Source organism: Eptesicus fuscus, chromosome 24 (genome assembly GCF_027574615.1).
Source record: "Eptesicus fuscus isolate TK198812 chromosome 24, DD_ASM_mEF_20220401, whole genome shotgun sequence".
Classification (NCBI taxonomy): Eukaryota; Metazoa; Chordata; class Mammalia; order Chiroptera; family Vespertilionidae; genus Eptesicus; species Eptesicus fuscus.
In genome coordinates this window covers 8090016-8109763 of record NC_072496.1, presented here as the reverse complement: position 1 = coordinate 8109763, position 19748 = coordinate 8090016, and the positions used below count along the sequence as shown (strand labels likewise).

Here is a 19748-nt window from a genome sequence, read left to right as displayed (position 1 = left end):
TTTCAGATGAATGAAGATTGAGCTTTTTCTGCCTGCATTTTCTTATTTCTTGAACTACCAAGTAATGCAATTTATGAAGAAAGACATAGAATCTAGAAGAAAGTAATTGGACGCAAGACGTCACAAGCAAAGAAATTTCAGGTTGGTAAAATAAACACTGACTGTAAAAGCAACAAAAAAAGAGCAGTTGCTTATTTTTAGGATGTTGGGGGGAAAGTAAATACAAATGCTGGTTAAGAATAACATGGAAAATGGCAGAAGAAACATTGGAGCCAAAACTGAGGTCTTGGGTTATGGGGAGGAGGATGGAAAATGGATTATTTTTAAATTTAAGGCATAGTATGCTGTTGAGAATTTAACCAAAAGAAACAGAATGTATATCAGCATGGAGTGGGGAAGAAAATTAAAGTAAAGCAAATTCAGTGAAGGAGAAGGAAAGGAAAAAAAAAAATAGGTAAAATAATCATGAAATAAATATAAGAGGATTAAACTCTCCTTTAAAAGAAAGGGTTTCTCAGCTCATATAAAAACTAATAAAACCTAACTCCAGTGGAGGAGGAGCGTGACTGAGTTTCACAATGGTGAGGGTTTGCCAAACAAATATGAAAGAGTGAAGGATGTTTGCATGGGAGTGGTTATAGTAAAGGATCATGGCATATCACCTGAGTAAGGAGATAAGTGATAACATGACAGGAATGAATGATAGTGAGAATGGGGAAGGGTCAGTGGATAGGAGGATTTGAGGTGTTAGGAGGCTTTCACTATTCTACTACAAGATATTGGGGACAAGAGTTAATTGCATGAAATTGCTCTAAATGATTTCAGCTACTCTGTGACAAAACTTACTTAGAGAAAATACGTGAAAGTAAAAAAGTCACAAAGAACGAAATCAAGAGCACAGTATAATCATAGGTTGTTTACATCCTTGCATGACAAGACATAAACATTTTCTGCAAAGGTCCATACCATTCCCAAGCACATGGTCAGGAAAATGTTGATAATATTGTCTCAGTTATAATTAAGACCCACTGGATTAATCTGGACAATGGTTAATGAAAATTGGGCATGGGTGAATGAAGAGACAGTATGTTAATGAATGAAAGATCAAGTATTCTCCGTTTGGGGTTTGGCCAGGCAGCTGGTAGTTGTGTTCTGTTTGCTTCTAGATGTTCTGGATTTCAGAGTTTCATGGGTAAAATTTGTAAAAAGTAAATGAATAAATAAACAAATAAAACTAAAAACTTTTCTAAAATGGGATGAAATTGTTAACTTTTTGCCAGGTAAATGGGGAAAAACTCACCATCAGCTAGCAATGTAATTACTTAAAAGAAGGGGCAGCTTAACCACAAGCATGTAGGACATGGTCTCCAAATAAAAAGAGGGCCTTTTAAGAGGAGGAGAACACTTGACAATCATCCTAACATATGTATACATATGTATATGTTAACATATGTATAACATGTGTGTGTGCATGCTGTACATGCACACACACTCCAAATATATTCTCCTTAGTTTCTGAGGACCTTTTAACCTTCCATTTATTTGGGAATATTTCAGAAACACCTGCCTTGCTTACTTGAGAACCTGGGCAGTAACGAGGCTTGCCTTTTGGTGATACAATTATCAACAAAAACTGTGGTAACCTAGGAGTACCAAGTTCAATAACCCGCCCAAGGTCACATGTCTAATTAGTTGCAATGCCAGTATTTAAGCAGGCAGCCTGACTCCAGACCCATTTCTCTTAATCATGAGGCTAACGTCTGTGGAAATGAGTAATCATATTTTCAATGGAAAGGTTTTATTTGAACGCAGCCATTTTTTTAAATTTTATTTTTTTTGCGTTAAAACATAGATAACCTTGTTGATACCAAATGCCCTCCTTCAGTGTGCTGTCTTCCTTTTGGCCATTTCATTGTAAGTCAGCACTCCTATTAGGAGGACAGAAGTAGAGAAAAGAAAGGTTGCCAAGTTAAAATGCATCACATGCTTATTTATTAAAAACATTAGTTTGGGGAAGGACAAAGTAGAAACCATTGCATTAAATGGCTTTTAAATAGCCTGTGGATTTAATTTCTCTCTGTTCTCTATGACTTTCATTTAATACAAATACTTTAGAGTTTTTCTGTTTTATGATTGTTCGATTTGTAACAACTTTCTGTGGCTTGGGGTGAGACTATATTTAACTCAAGGCTGTGTCTTACCTGATGAGTATCAGAGACAGACTGAATCAAGGGTGTCCATTCATTGGTCGGTATAACATTTACTCATTCATTCCACACGTGAGAGCCTGTGACAGGCCAGGCGTCTATCTTGTAGAATGTGTTTTGCTGAGTGTGAAACAAGCAAATCAGCACTTTTTCTACCCCCTGGAGACAGACAGTTGATTACTTAATTATAGGGATCATTGCCAGAAAGGTAAAGACCAGATGTATATGCAATTTGTTTCCTATAAATGTTACCCAGAGAGGTCCCATATGGTACAAGGTGGGTAAAAGATCTACAGAATTACAACTCAGGGTTCCCGAGAGTAAGTGTCTAATGTTGGGAAACAGGTCCAGCTGACAGAAAAATAGCACCTGTGTACACCTGTCATCAATTACCATTTCGTGTCAAAACTGTTTATATTCGTTTTTCTCTCTAACCTTTCATAGTTAGGGTCATTTCTTGCAATCATGCTTATTCCTCAGCAGTTGTCAGTTCTCAATGATTATTTGTTAAACTAAACAATGTCATGTTGAAGTGTAGTAGTGGTTTCATCTTACTCCTGAAATAATATTTTTTCACCTAAGAGAGTTTATTCAAATTCCAAAGAGGAAATTGTCCAACATAATTTCATTTTCATTCTCTTCGTTAGAAGATGAGATTGTCTCCTTTTTCTCATTTTTATTTTATTTTATTTTTGAGAGAGGCAAATTCTGTTTATAATTTAGGACAGTACAAAGCTACCTATTTTTATGCAAAAGGATGTAAAAACCCAAGTGTACTTTCTGCTTTCCTATCTCAGTGAGGCATTGTTTGCACCGGCTCTTGCATTCAGAATGGAGTGATAGGTATGAAAAATGAATATAATTTAAGGGGAAATTTAGTACATTTAAATTGCATCCATCAGAAATTTTTCCAATGCGTTCTCACTGTCGCATGGATGACCAGTTTTCTTAGCAGTGACCGTCACTTGGAACCTGTGATGTCTCTAGGCAGCTGACACCTGATTTTAGATGATGCCACAATAGTGAGGTCCCTGTGGGAGCCACCGATATCCCGATAAGAATAACCACAGAACTTTATTTTAGCACTTGCTTGGGTAAACTGGTCCATAGTCTTGACTTGTTGAAGTGGTATTTCCCATGCTGAGACTATAAAAATAGCTGCTACCCTGTCATTTATTTTTCTAGTGCATGCTTTTATGGCTTCTTAGTTTTTGTATTTTTTTTATATTAATATCCTTAACTATTTGAGAATTAATTTTGATGTAAGGACTAATATAGTAATCTAGAGATCCAACTCAATATTTTTCTAGTTATTACAAAACCATTTGTTGAATAATTTATTATTTCCCCATTGATATGAGATATTAACAACATGGATATTGACCTAACACTAATTCTCCTTTGTAGTTGGGTCTATTCCTTAGATAAACTTCTGTAAAAATTTTGCCTCCTGGAAATTCTACAAAATTCCCTCTCTCTTTTATTGTTTTGTCATGCATGAGTCACAATTTAATTGTGGTGATTTTCTGGTTTCCACTACGTCATGATTCTAAAAAATTCAACCATCTGGAACAAATCCAGAAATAAGTGGGAAAATGCTCCTTTGTCCTTGTTCTGGATCCAAGTGAATTATTGTTTTTCTGTGATGTTAAAGAAAAATTAGTTGCAATGCTTTAGGAAGTATATCACCTATACCACACACCTACCTGAAAAAATTTCTCAAACTAGAAAAAGTGAATCTAAAAGAGGTAAATGCAGCGATGTAGGAAACTATGGTGAATAATGTAACCAGTGAAAATTATAATTAAAATAATTTCCAATCATGTGGCTATGTGGTTTAATGCTATTCTTTAAAACATTTTAAAAAATAGAATAGGCATGTTTTACAAATCTGATTAAAAATGCAGAACAATTCTTGGTGGTAGTAACAGAGCATCCTATGCTGGTAGCATCGGGAATCATTAATCCAATCACCCATATCTCTGACTACAAGTATTGGGCCAGGTACCTCGCTGTCTTAGCTTGTCTTGCTGTGATCATTCTCTGATTTCATTGCAATGATTATTCTGTGACTATGAACCTTTAAACCTATAGGCCCTCCAGCATATTGGCCTCTACTTCTCTCTATCCATCAACACTTTTTTGTCTTCATTTCTTTCACTACCCGGTTTACATTTCATAACCCATCATTTCAATAACTCGCCAATAACCTAACTCGTCTTGCCCCATTCTCTTTGTTGGTGCCTGTTTGGCAAACCCCAGACCAGGATGAACTCATATATCTGCTTCCTTCGCCCTGGCCGTGGACTTCTGAGTGTTGCTGAAGAAAATGGTACAACTGGACAGATTAGTGCCACAATAAATTTGTGGTCATCAATGTCAACTAGACCATCAGTACTGCCCAGCTGCCCTACGAGGCTTCTTTGATTAATGCGCTTTTCCTCTGCAGAAATTCTTCCAAATCTCTTCTACTCTGCAAACCTGTAGTCTTCCTTCACTCTTAGGAGGTGACCTTACCTCCAACCACACAGAGAAAGTTAAGAGCCATCAGATCGGAACTCCCTCAACTTCCTACTATCAAGTGTTGGTACTTTTCTACATCTAGACCTGATTTCTCTTCCTTTCTGCTTGTTACGGGAGAAGAGATGTCTTTCTTCCTGCAGAAGGGCCATCGCTCCATCTGTGCTCTGCCTCTTCTCACTTTCACCTTCCCAGGAACTTGACTTATCTTTTCCCTCTCTTGTCTCAGCTGCTTCTCTCTCTCCACTGGATCCTTCCCTCGGGATTTCAACATGCTCAAGTCTCTCCCATCTCAAAACAAGCAAACAGACAGTAACCTCCCCCAGCTGCATCCATGTCTCACTGGGGTGCCTCTTAGTTGAAGTCACACTTCTCTGGGGCATTATCTGCCCTCCCTGCCTCATTTCCCACATTTCCCCAACCCACCTCACCTTGACTTTTACCCTTAAAATTTTAAAATAAATACCAATAGAGTAGACACTGGAGGTAGAGCTCCCAATACAGTAGAGGAGAAAAAAAGAAAAAAGGAAATCTAATGAATATAGAAAAACTAAGGAAAAGAGAAAACACAAAACAATATGCAGATATAAGTAAGCATGCCAGGAATTACAGTGAATGTAACAGGTTCAACTCTTTGTGGTGTGATCTATTCACCTAATGTTCTAGAAAAGCAAAAGTATGGTATCAGAGCGGGGAGCATTGATAGCAATGGGGCACAGGGAACTTTTTGACATGATGAAATGTTTTGCACATTTACAATGTGGTCATGTTTCATGACTTTATACATTTGTCACGGCTCATCTTGTATATAGAAATTTGGTGAATTTCATTGTGTGTTATTTATACCCCAATGAAGTTGACAAATAGAAAGTTTAATAGAAGCATCATACTATGCTACTTGGCTTTCAGTGAGTTAGTATTTATAAGTCATAATTACATAAACACAATAGTTTTTAACTGAAAATTTGGTTATATTACATTAGGAAGATGAGAAGCGGGGCTGGGGGCTTAAAAGATCATAATTAGCCATAGTAGGAAATTGAGAGCATGTCTAAGACCGATGAACCAAGAATTATCATATACGAGAAGAGAAGGCTAAAGGAAAAGGCTCTGGAGAGCAGGCGTGAGGTCTCGAAGGGTGGTACAGGAGACTGATAGCTTTTGATAGTAGCCTATTAGAGTTACTGGACATTTTTGACCATGTGCATAGGTTATTTTAATAACAATTAATTTAATAATTGGGGGCTATGAATTGCCAGAAGTAACTATAGAAAGACCAAAAATGGGTACTGAACCCAGCTTAGTTGAGAGAGGAACAGAAGCTCTGATATGATGGATGGCTTTTCCTGGGCTGTAATGTCTAAGCTGAATTTGAAAGGATGAGTTAAGAGTTCACCAAAGGATTCTTTCCAAGTGTAATTGATTATTGAGGATGTTTCCTCTCTCTTGTAACTCTGTTAAACTCAAGTAGTGCTTCCAAGAGATTATATTGATTTACTTGCATTTTCTAGGCTTATATTTATGCCAGTGGTGAAAAGATGATATATATATATAAATCTTAAAAAGCATGGCTGGTCTATCTAGCACATTAATAATGTTGAATGAGTGTTGATAGGATATTCTCTTCTTGTTTCTGTTTTTATGACTTATCACTCAGTGCTACTCTGTTTTTCAAATTGAGATGATAAATTGTTTTGTGTGGGGTTTTTTTTTTTTTTAAGAGTTAACTTGGCCTTCTGGTTGTATACCTTATTTAATCTTGAGCCGAGTGTTTTAAAAATCAGGAAGTAGTAACAGATAAAAATGACTAACCTTGAGTCAGGCTTTGCATGAGACCAGCAAATGGAGTCATCTTTAAGGTTGCCTTTAAGACATTTCTGATCAAAAAATTTTAGACAAGTTTTCATCACGTAGGTAGGACAACGTAAGTCTGACTTACTTTACAAATAAAAGATATCCTCTTCTTTTGCTAACTTGTCCTGCTCGTCTTCAGCTATTTTTAAGAAGCTAATGGGGAAACGATGTTGCGTTTATTTGTGATTCAATGTTTTCACAAAAACAGCTAGGAGTTTTATATATGTAGGAATGTAGACAAAACTAGACAAGGGCAGGAACAATCAGAGCTGGTGAAAAAGGGTCTGTTAGGCAGCTCTACCTGGACCCTCACGTGCAGAACTTCAGGTGAGCAAGGTCTGCTCGTCATTGCAGTTGTAGGCTAGTGTGAGACAAGGTGACATCTTTGCCTCAAGAACAGCACTGAGGATGAATGCAGTGGATACTAGGTCCTGGAGGCAAGCAGGGCTTTCAGTAGCTGAGAAGGGGATCGGGCAAGAATTGATTAGAGGTATACCAGAAGTCCGGAGCTGATCAGTCAGTTGGCTGAGTTCTACACCCAGCAAATGAAAGTGTGAACATGACAGGTTTCGAGAAATAGAACCATGCTCATGAGGTTGTTTGTCTTGGCATTAAAGACATTTTAATAAAGCAGTTCTAGACTATGATGTCATTTCAACTAAACAAATAACACTCTTAGAGGAGTAATGGCTGTGGGGCTCCTATCTACCTAACCATTTGTATTTTTAAATCATAAGCATATGCCTGAAGCTGTGCAGAACATTTCATTTTAAATAGTTATATTCCCTCTGGCAAAAGGAGCTCAAGTGCAATAGAAATTATAAATAGAACCCAAACTTTAAAATTGTGTAGTGCGATGTATTTTCATTGAAGATGAGTCATTAATGAAAATTATTTATAGTATTTTAAACTGCTCTTTTATAATTGAATTAACATTGACATCTTGTAACCTTTTTCTTAGCATACATCTGTGGATGGATATACTGAACCACACATCCAGCCTACCAAATCGAGTAGCAGACAGAACATTCCTCGGTGTAGAAACTCCATTACGTCCGCAACAGACGAACAGCCTCACATTGGGAATTACCGTTTACAAAAAACAATAGGGAAGGGGAACTTTGCCAAAGTGAAATTGGCAAGGCATGTTCTAACTGGGAGAGAGGTAAGTTTTTAAGATGCCTTTTGAATATTTACTTAGATTAGAACATTTACCTCTCCAAAGTCTTGTTGGAAAGCGTTCCCAAGAGCTGATGCTGGGAATTCATGACAGTTTCGATATGGGATGTGTGTGAATGGAATGCGCTGAATAGAGCTGTATCATTGCATGCTAAGTTGACCTTGAATGTTTAGAAAAGAAACATACCTACATTTTAGCATCTCAGAGATGGAGTCTGATGCAAATGAGCTTTTCTCAGACTTCTGTCTTTCATTAGTGGTTTCTGTAAATACTTCAGATTGCTACCCAACCTTAGGAACAGGGTAGGATAAAGTCTTTTATTAAACATTAGGTATAAATGTGTAGAAAGTAACTCACTCATTTTTATCTACTTAGAGACCACATTAAACAAGTGTTGTTATACAGATGTTTTATAAGAAAATTGGGTTTCTAAAATCCCATGTGCTTTAAATTATGTGTATTTATATAGAAAAATATATATTTAATAATTATTGTTAATATTAATGTCTTTAGTAATTTCTATGTTAAAGATTGAAAATAGTTAAATATCTAACATTCTATATACCATAATATTTACTGGATCCAATTAGGACATTGTGAGAAATCTCAGTCATAAAATGCTTTTGATAAGTTTTCATTTTGCTCTATGCCTAATATTATTGTCACTTCCAGTTGAATTTAGTCCTCCCTGTCCATTCTGACCCCATAAGCTGTTCAAGAACAGTGTACATTAGGCAGAGACTTAGAGGACATTCAGATCCACTTCGCTGGTCTGCTATAACTAAGCTTGGGTGGCCACTTTCTCTACCCACCTCGTCATTTTATTCACGTAATACTTAAGTTACTGAAAGTTTATAAGCCCCTCCCCTCTGATATTTGTAACTCACCAAGATCATGAGTAAAAGATTAAGATGTAGATGATTTTTATTTTTAAAGAGGAAACTTGGAAGTAATAACACAAGTGTAATTTCATTGACTCAGAATCAAATGGGTTAAAGATGTGGGTCAATGGTATATATTCTAAGGCTGCCAAATTATCAAAACTTTGCCATCCAATTATGTGAACACTAAATTATTTCTAGTTAGAAATGAAAGAACAGATGTTTTCTTTCTAAGATTTTATTCATTAAAATATGTATCCTCAAATACACTTTAATGATTCTCTTTTTTAGGTTGCTGTGAAAATAATAGATAAAACTCAGCTAAATCCTACCAGTCTACAAAAGGTCTGTAATTATTTTAATAGTAATTATAATGTGAGTTTCCTAATTAATATATGAGTTCTGTAAAGCCAGGTATCCTAAATTTTCAACTAGGTGAAATATTGCATTTCATCAATCTATGAAGAAAAGACATGATGTAAAACATATTTATATTTAAATAATATTTTTGAAGTAGTTGTTTGAAAAATATCTACTACTCAAATGCATGTACCATATGAAAGGAAGTAATTTATTTAATTTAGTAGAATAAAACTTGGTTTAAAATATTTGAAGTATTCAGGATTCTGCTTCATTAAACATCTATGGATGAGTTAATATTCTCCATAAGTGGGTTTCCTTTTATAGCTTCACTTGCTTTTCTTCCTTCTTCTACAAGAACTAGTGTTTCTGCTAACTTACAGGAAAAGATGCGAATATTTCTTCAAAAAGTGGAAATATAAGAAAACGGGGGTGGGGGGAGAAATTAAAAGCAGTTAGGATGGGGATTGCCCTTTAAACCTGGTAGCTGTTTCATGTTGCTTTATTACTTGCTTATGTGGGAAAACTTGCTCAGATGCACATTTTAAAATGTGTACTTTAAAAATGAAGCAGATATTTTAACATTTCTGCCATATATATATTCATTTTGTATAGTGATAATATCCGTTGTGATTTTTATTTGAATATATAGGGATCACAGTCATATATGTACTAGTAAATGTTACATAAATAACTTTGGATTCCTAAAACAGAGAGAATCTTATAAGAAATGTTTAATATGGTGTATTTAATTACACCTGCTGATTCTAACATTAAATTAAAAATTTGGATCTGTGCCCTGACTGGTGTTGCTCAATGGATAGAGCATTGGCCCATGCACTGAAGGGTCCCAGGTTAGATTCCTGGTCAAGGGCATGTACCTGGATTGCAGGTTCAATCCCCAGCCCTGGTCGGAGCACATGCGGGAGGCAATCAATTAATGTGTCTCTCTCACATAGATGTTTCTCTTTCTCTGTGTCTCATCCCCACCCTCCCACTCTCTCTAAAAATCAATGGAAGAAATACTTTGGGTAAGGATTAAAAAAATAAATAAAAATTGTCCTGGAAACCAAGTCTCAGCAGAGTTAGAGATGGGATGAGTAACAAATGGTTTCTTAGTTCATTACCAGGATCCTGTGGTGTGTTGTAAGCAGATGAGTTTCTCTGATTCTCCGCTTGAGAGTTCTTTTCTAACAGGAGTGTGTCTACCTGTTTTCTTTGACAGTTGTTTCGAGAAGTACGAATAATGAAGATATTGAATCACCCTAACATAGGTATGAAATTTATACATGAATAATGAAGTGTTTTCTTTCATTTGAGTGTATTTGAAAAGATATAATTTTAAGGATGTTTTATAGAAATAGAAGAAAGGTGATAACTAGAAACCTGAGCGTGACCTGAGAAAGTGATACTTTGGGTAAAAATAGATTATAAAGAAGTTAGCTGAAGGCTACTGCTTGTTACTACCTTGCTGTCTTCTGCTTTCCCCTAAAATGAGGGATATGACTTGGAGTTGATCCATATACAGTACATGTTTTTTTGTATCTCTGTACTCAGTCTCTCTAAAGAGAGATTGCATGCCATTTAGATATTTATAAAAAATAAATTCCAGATAATTTGATAATATGCATTATAGTTTTCTCATAGTTTATAGGCAAAATAATTAATTTGAATTAAAAACTAGAGCTGATTTCAATTTTAGTGGATTTATTTCCATAAATTCTGGGTTTCCCCTATATTTACAAATAAGTGTATTGCTTGCATGTATTACATGAAGTTATTAGATTTTAAGAAGTAGAAAGCAATTCTTTTTTTAATCTGTTTTTAAAACTTGTTTCTTGCACATTTAAAAGTTTTACGTTTATTAGAAATATTCATATGATTATTTGTGGTGTATAATTTCAACTACATAAATCTGATAATTTAGTAGTTTTTTAACCATAAACTTTTATAGTATCACATATTTATAGAATTTTTCTTGTTTCTGTACTAAAGATTATTTAATGTTTTATGATAGGCCCATTATAACATAGTATCTTTTAAAGCTTTAGTTAAAATTTATTATTGTAAAAAATTTTTTATTATGATTTTAAGATTTTGCCTTTCATTACCTTATTCTGATTAGAAAAGGTAATGGTTCTTTAATGCCAGAAACTTAACTTTTTTTTGATCTAGCAGTTAGTTCCCAATCACTTTATGGTAAGTACTGTTCTTCCACAATAGTAATAATCCTTAAGAGAATTTTAAAATTTAAAATTGTAATTAATATTCTTTAATAAATATTCAGATTTTCCACTGGCTTAGTGTTACCTTACATTTTATTGAAACATACCCAGCCACGCCATTGTGGCTCAGTGGATGAGCATAGACCCATGAACCAGGAGGTAGCTGGTTTGATTCTCAGTTAATATTGCGGGTTCAATCCCCAGTAGGGGTGTGCAAGAGGCAGCTGATTGATGTTTCTCTCTCATCGATGTTTCTCTCTCTCCTCCCTTACTCTCTCTGAAATCAATTAAAACATGTTTTGTTTTTTTTAAATATAACCAATATATGCTAACAATTACAGAGGTATATTTCTAATTTCTTTTTCAGTAAAATTGTTTGAAGTTATTGAAACAGAGAAGACCCTCTATCTAGTCATGGAATACGCAAGTGGGGGTAAGGATGTGGGGCTTGAAAAGTTCTCTTTGGTGAGACATAGGGTTGTCCACACCTCAAGATTATGTCTTCATTGTTGTTAATGAACTTACAGTTTTATTAAAATGCCTTTACATGATACCTTAAGGAAAATTCAGTGTTTGCTTTCAAGACCTATTGACCCTACATTTAAAAGTAGGATTTGGGGCTCATTTTAAAATTACTTAGGTACATTTTTAAAACTCTAAATTAGCATTGTTATCTATGAATAGTTTGATTCTCTTATCTAAATAGTAGTATTACATGTCATATTATTCTGATGACTAGAAGATAGAAATCTCAAATTCAGAATGTATTTAATAAAGACTATGGCAAAAGAATATTCTAGGCCAAATGTTTATTTCTCTGATTGTTCATATATGAAAGATCCTCAGTATAGGTACATTTTCAAGATAATCCATAAAATGTTTGAATTTAAACAAGTATTGATCTAAATATTCTAAAAGCTGAACGGTTGAATTGACAGGGAAATAGTAAGATGCATTTGTAGTAGAATGTAAAGTGTATTTTGACTACATAGTGTCAAAAATAGGAATGATTTTTAAACACTGATATATATAGAAAACTATTTTCGCCTGCCTTTCCCTCAAGTGAGAGATACTCTGGCTGAAAAGCACAGTTCCGTTAGGCGTAGGACTCAACGTTTTCAGAAATAGGTTTAAGGTGTATGGAGTAAATCATTCAATAAGTAGGAAAGGAATACTTGAAGGTTTTAAGAGCTCAGAAAATTGAAGAAAAGGGAAGGCAACTCTAAGTATTTAAAGCACTTTAGCTAATTAACTCTTTTGCTAATCAATAGAAAACCAGTGTTGAGTCCTTTTAGCTGATAAAGTACATAGATTTTCCTGGTGATTCAGATTTTATGTAGCTAGGATAAAGAGAATTAATTCTAGTTTATAAAACATCTAAATTACTTATTTTTATACTGTACCTTAGAGTTCAAAAAAATTACTGCAAATATTAAATATATTTTAATTGTATTTTCAGTTTTTTATGGAGATTGAAAGTTTTAATAGATTTGGTTGTTTACAAAGCTTTTTTTTCCATCCTGAAGATATTTCAGTGTAGATTTTTTTACTTAACCTGAAAACCGATGTTATTAATGTTTTATTATTTTTTTATTTTAAACCATTATTCTGCCATGCAAATTTGCATAAAGTGAAGGTCTACAATAAAATTAACAAACCTATAAAAAACACATAGTGAACTATTACTCTATTTTTCCATCCTTTAGTTAGATTTGTATAACATTTTGTCAGCGTGGGAACCCTGAGCATTATTTTTAGTTGTTAAACTTTTTTTTTTTTTCATTCTAGTCATCTTAAGTCTAAAAATAGGGGCTAGACATGCTTTGATAGGAGAAATTATAGACTGCTAAAAATCTGTGGACATCATTCTGTTTTAAACAGTATAATATAATATATATATATATATATATATATATATATATATATATATATACTGTTTTAACATTGAATGGTAAGTACAGTCAACTCTCTATTGGTGCTAATGAAGGGGACCGATGGCTGGGGTGATGGAGAGCACAGTTGGAGGGGTGGTGTGGTATAGAGATGATGTACTGGAGTTCAGCCCCAACCTGGTGGTCCCTCATTCAGTTCTGATTCCTAGGGCTCCATTTTCTTTGGTCTTGCCAGTCAGCAATCTTGTAACAAAACCATCATGGTTCTGGCAGTAAATCTAGAATCCTTTTCTTGCCCTTTTGATCTATAAATGGCAAAGCTCCTCTGGAAAATACAACTCTTCATATTTTCCGCTGAAATGTCCAGATATTTTAGGATTGAGTCTGACATGCACAGAGAAATCTAACATGGATAAGAAGAGTGGGGTCAGACAGCTTGGCCACGAGTAGATCAGTTGATTTTGGTTCCCTGATGGGACGTAAAAATTTCTTTATGATTTGGTCCAAAAGAGCCTGTTAAAAGTAGGTGTCAGTGCTGCTCTGCAGTGGTGTGTTTATTCCTTCTTTCCCTCACACAAACAATATTGATTAAATGTTTACTGCATATTAGGTAGTATTCTGGGTGCTTCGGCACGTGCCCTCAAGAAGATTACATTCTAGTTGGGGAAGCAAACCATAAACAAACAACATAATAAGTGAAGGACTGAGTCATGCCAACATTTGGAGCCTGGGTATTCCAGGCAGAACTAAGAGTAGTCCCAATGTTTGAACTCGTGTGTGTATCTTTCCCAGCCTCAACTCATGAATCTAGAATTACCTCCTATGATGGGTCAACTAGAGCATCCATTCATTTCTCTGTTTTCATCATCCCATTTAATCATTTAAGTAATAATGCTGCCTGACATTGTAGATGACTTAGATTCATCTGCCATACACCATTACATATTTGATTTTTAATATTTTACTTACATCCCAGGATTGATATTGCATATACCTGTATATGTAATATATCTGTATACCTAGATACAAACCTATAATTTATTGAGTGCTTACTGTATGCCAGTCACTGTGCTAAGCACATGCATTATTTCATTTAATCCTCACAGAAGCCATCTGAGATAGGCAATAGATAGAAACTGGGTCTTAATGAAGTCACCCAATAGCTACTTTGGGGCTAAACCAGGATTCATACCAAAATTGGTCTGATTCTAAAGGCTGAGTTTTAACCACTTTGCTGAACTTTACAAGAACTCTTTAAGCCATTGTGTGAGTTTTTTTGCATGTATATCTATATGGTATCGATTATAATTAAAAGGACACAAAAATAATTTCTTCTTATACAGAGATATTTTATTTTTAATATTGTAACTAAAGATTGAGGTTTTTATTTTACTGTATTGACTAGGAAAAATAAAGTCACAAACACATAAAGTAGTAGAGCTAATAGAAAATTTCTACAGTTTCTAGTTGTCTTTAAATTATTTCAACAAGTGTGTATTGTCTATCCACTTTGTGTTCTGTCATGAAGATGGGGGTTCAAAGAAAGTACGGCTATGACGATGGTGCTCAAGTAGTCTGAAGTTCATTTAGGGTAATAGGAGAGGCACATAAGGATGATTTAATTCTGTATAATAAGTAGGTACAAAATAGATGGAATGAGTATGGCATAACCAGAATATAGGAAGGAAAAGAAAGAAATCAATGTGTGTGGCGATAGTGAGATGGACTTTGACCAAGGCTTCATGAATTTAAAGAAGAGAAATCCAACATAATAAGACTTGTTATTTTATTTGAAATGTAGGCCCCAAATACAAAGCCAAATGTGATTTGATTGCCCGTGCTGCCCGTTCCCTTTATTAGAACAGATAATAAAGAGTTGACTGTATTCTTTTACATAAGACTTGACAAGCAGAAAGCAAGTTTTTCTTGGTTATGTTTTTATGACTTATTCTCTAAAGAGTTTTGCTAAATCATCAGCTGCTACAGATACGCAATTCTATATGTAACCCCCCTTTGTTTGTATTCATGGAAGAGTTTGTGATTTACATAGAACTATCAGAAAATTGGGGGCCAGAAGCTTCTTTAGACACAAGCCACAAACTTGACATTGAATATGTTGTTCATTGAAAATCTTATGTATATTTTACTGCCTGCTTTACCTTTCTGATTCAGGTGAAGTATTTGATTACTTAGTTGCCCATGGAAGAATGAAAGAAAAAGAGGCCCGTGCAAAATTTAGGCAGGTACGGAAAGTAGTTTTCACCTTTGTTTTGCTGCTCTTTTTAGTGGTGTACAATGGACAGTGTCATAAACTGGACTTCAGGGTATGTGGTTTTTTAACAAGAAAAAGTCTTGCTTTCTTACACTTCTTATGAATGGAAAACTGACAAAGAAATCTGTTCTTCCTGAATTTAAATTTCAGAGGTTATTTATAGATCATCATAAATAGTGAAATGCTAATAAGTGAGACACGTTAACTCTTTGATAGTCTTGGAAATATAGACTAGACTGAGATAGAAAAGAAATACTTAGTCCATTATGCAATAATTATTGTCAAGTATTATTAGCTCTCTGTATACAGTATATATGTGTACTGCTTAAAGAGGTATTAGTATTATTTTCTTTTATAATTAAAGATGTCTTGGTATTAGAACTTGGTAAAGATATGGTCAATTTTATTTAGTCAGGTAGGCAAGGAACCTTGCAAATGTGGCCGAAGAATGTGGTAAGATAGTTGCATTTCCTGAATATGACTTGTTACAGAAATGATAAAATAAGAAAAAGTAATTTAAGTTGATCTAGGATTTAATTTTTAAGAATAAAGGGATTAAAGTAGTATACTATATAAATTACTATAGACATGACACATTAATAAATTGTAAATTGTTTTTAAAACAATTTAAAATGCAGAAAGCATTTTGCAAGTTGTGTTCCAAACAGTCATGTAACAACAGAGGTTTCACAAAACAAACTCATTCAGTGATCAATTTGGAGCATGCTGAACCAAAAGTTAACAGGGTTCTGTTCAACTTCTGGCCAGGGCACATGCATGTGTAACCATTACATGTTTTCTGAGCAGAAATATGATGATGGATCTCTCCCTCTTCTTTCCTCTCTCTCTAAAATAATAAAAACATATTTTTTAAAAAAGCTAAACAAGTTTTTTCTGCCCCTTTTCTTTAGGATTTCTCCAACTGTTTATACAGGGGTGGGCAAAAGTAGGTTTCCAGGTGTAATACAAATAAATAATACAATAATTAATCAAGAATAATACAAGAAAAAACTCTTGTGTTTCACATACTCACAACTGTAAACCTACTTTTGCCAACTCTTGTATATGCCCTTGATTCTGCAGTTGGATACAGCAAAGACCCTGGACAGTTTAAGGCCACTTGAGCAAACATTGGTCAGACAATGCCTCTGCATTCCTTAGGATTTGATGGCCTGCAAGAAAATTACAGTATTGACTCAGCTCTTCCAATATGAAGGCGACTAAAGCTTAGTAACTCCTGACCCACTTAATAACTAATTGCAAAGTGACCCTAGAAGTTGCATCTCACAGCAAAACACTGCTGTGCCTGGTCTTGGGAGCAGTGCAGGACTGACAATTCATGTTTGCACGATCTATAGTAGAAGAACCATAAAGAAATCCCTGCATTCCATTTATGGATGTTTGAGATGGGAGGATCTGGCCTTAGAACAATGCAGTACAACCATGACTTATGGGTGGGGTTCTTGCGAGTCAGAAGCCAGAATTTCTTTTACATCAGAAATTGTACCTGGCTAGATAAGTGTGATGATACTCTAAACCACCATGTTTGACTGCTAGAGGTCAGAGGTCAAAGAGTTTGGGGAGAATGAATGCTTCATATGGAACATTCTCTTTAATTATCTTTCCATTCCGAAGGTGTTAAGGCCCAGGGGATTCTTATTTCAGAAGCGCCTATAGAACATGGAGATTGTTCTGTCTGATGTGACGTGTATGTGTGGTAACCAAATCATTATCTATAGCGTGCCTCCTTCACTGTGTCAAGACAAAGGGACTCTAAAAAGATAATATCATTATCAGCACATTTCTGTCATCCATGATACAAATACAGCCTGATAGCATGAACATACTACAGCCCATGTATTATGTTCAATAAGATGTACTAATATTTATATATGACTATGCAGATCTCTGGGCTAATCAACATATTTCAGTGAACATCGGATATTAGAATTTTGAAGCAGATTGCTTAAGAGACCATGCTACAAATATTCATTGTCAGGTTCTGCTGTATTTGAGGGACTCATGCTTCAGAGCGATCCTTCTCCGTCATCATCTTTCTGCTCAGAAAGCATGCAGTGGTTACATAGTACCTGCTTAGTTTGGAACTCAGAGACTTGCCAGCCTACCAAGGTGTAATATGACCATTTCCCACCAACTTTTCCAAGAGTGTGCATTTCAGCCCTTTACCAGCCCCCTTCCCAACCCCCCATCACCAAAGCTCCACGTTCTAAAATACTGCTGCCCTTCAAGGATGGCCTCGCTCAGGTATAACCACTCCAGGAGGCATTTCTAACGGAATTGATTTTTTAGGATTTCCCCACTTCTTTGTACTTCTGCTTCGATGATTCTGCCTTGTTTTATGGTTACCTATATACATGTTTTCTACTCCTAATCAGTCTGCCAGCTACGTAAGGGCAGGATCCATGCAGTGTTAATTTTTGTGTTTCCATAGCACATTTTCTTGCACATAGTAGGTACTCAATAAACTGACTGTTGGCTCAAAATAAATTTACTTGAACTACACATTGCTCATCGTGTGTTGGTTTTGTTTTGAATTCATGTCTTCTCTGTCTTTGAACCATTTTAATACACATCAGGATAATGTTAGAATACTGAACCATCAGTTTCACATCTATTACTTAGAAGTTGTTGGTTTTTTTTTTAACCCATATTCCTATTAGCATGGTCATACTTCACATCACCTTTAGACTTTCAGAAATCTCATTGCTATCTCCATTTGTAAGTGCCTAACCAATATTCAACATTCAGACTGAGTTTCCATTTACCTGAATCCACAGAATTGAATGTTCTGCTGTGCATTACCATGGTTGTCCTCCTAGACAGCAGATACAATTGTATGTACAAAATAGCTCTTAGTCCGGGCTGGGGTGGCTTAGTTGGGTGAGTGTCTTCCCATGCACCGAAAGTTTGCTGGTTCAATTCCGGTCAGGGCTGTGGGTTCAATCCTGTGTGCAGGAGGCAACCGATCAATGTTTCTCTATCACATCGATGTTTCTCTCTCTCAAAAAAAAAAAAAATCAATAAAAAATAAAAACATGTTAAAAAACAGCTTACGTGATTGCTATCAGAATCTTTCCAATTCTGTATTTAATGTAGCAAATAACTATGAAAGAATTACTATAACCTATTTCTCATTTGTTTCTCTGGCTCTTAAATCTGTTGGGTTCCTCCCTGTTTAGACCGTGTCCCCAAAGAGCCCTATGTATGGTTGAAATTTTTCACTGCATACAAAATCTAGTTGCAGTGTAGAGTGCTTGGCCCACTGAATTAGTGACAGGTTTCAGATTAAATTTCATTTTTTAGTCTTTTCTTTCGATAATTGGGTTTATTTTTAAGGTACAACATGTTTCACATTTCTTTGTACATGAACACACAAAGGATGTTGCTCAGTACCCCACGGGGTAAGTTCTTAGTCAGTTGTCCTCACTGGAGAAACATGTGTTGAACACATTTGATATAATTCCTAAAATAGAGTTTTGCTTTTTGAACTTGAACCAACTATCTTGGAATACTGCTTCATGTTTGCCAAAGCTCTTATTACAACACTCGAATAAATAAACCATTTGACCCAAACTATCAAGTGTACACATTTGATCATGTAAACAGAGAAATATAACAACCCATAAAAATCTTCACAACTCGGACAAAAATATTTTAGCAAGAGAATTCGACTTTTCAGTATTTTTTACGTGTAAGAGTGAGTTTCACCACTCTTAACTTTCATATGTATAGTTTTCTGAACTAAAGGAACAATGAAATTATTAAATGTTACTTTGAAATTCAAGCTAATAATCTAAATGGGAGGTGATAATTGGGGGAAATTGTGATTTTTTTTTACCATAAAATAATTTTTTAATCTTTTATCCAAATATTCATTTCAGATTGTATCCGCTGTACAGTATTGTCATCAAAAGTGCATTGTTCACCGTGATCTTAAGGTAAGCCCTGATTTTATAACATAAAATTTTTAATTATTAATGGATGGTTTATAATAATAGAGCTATGTTTGGTTGCCTCATTGTACCTGGCCCTAGACAAGGAAATTAGTTGTTATTTAATCTTCACAGCAATTTTATGAGAGGCAATATTGTCACTGAGAAAATAGAGAAAATATATGAGTAGTCATCTAGCATTAAAGGCTAGAGGATTTGATTTGCCACGAACAAGCTTGTTCTATAGATAAATGTGAACTTTGTCCCAAACTAAAAATGTCTAAAGTCCAATTCAGTCAGAAGCAAGGTCTGGGCACAAATTCAGGTTAGTCTGATATAAGAGTCAGTTCTCATTCTTTACATTAAAGCTCGAAGACACATTGAAAACTTTTTCTTTGAGTGAT

The 19748-nt window shown here is 35.0% G+C and overlaps 1 protein-coding gene across 3 annotated transcripts in view; it reads left to right on the top strand.

The window, feature by feature from the left end:
- Nucleotides 1–19748, top strand: part of MARK1 (microtubule affinity regulating kinase 1) — a 53763-nt gene that overhangs the window by 16574 nt on the left and 17441 nt on the right. For 2 of the 3 annotated variants that reach the window (XM_008149813.3, XM_008149812.3), the window contains exons 2-7: nucleotides 7543–7746; nucleotides 8934–8987; nucleotides 10228–10276; nucleotides 11595–11660; nucleotides 15292–15362; nucleotides 19294–19350. In XM_008149813.3, coding sequence (XP_008148035.1) covers nucleotides 7543–7746; nucleotides 8934–8987; nucleotides 10228–10276; nucleotides 11595–11660; nucleotides 15292–15362; nucleotides 19294–19350 — 501 coding nt within the window. The remainder of the gene's footprint in view (nucleotides 1–7542; nucleotides 7747–8933; nucleotides 8988–10227; nucleotides 10277–11594; nucleotides 11661–15291; nucleotides 15363–19293; nucleotides 19351–19748) is intronic. The other variant, XM_028158045.2, reaches the window with a different exon arrangement.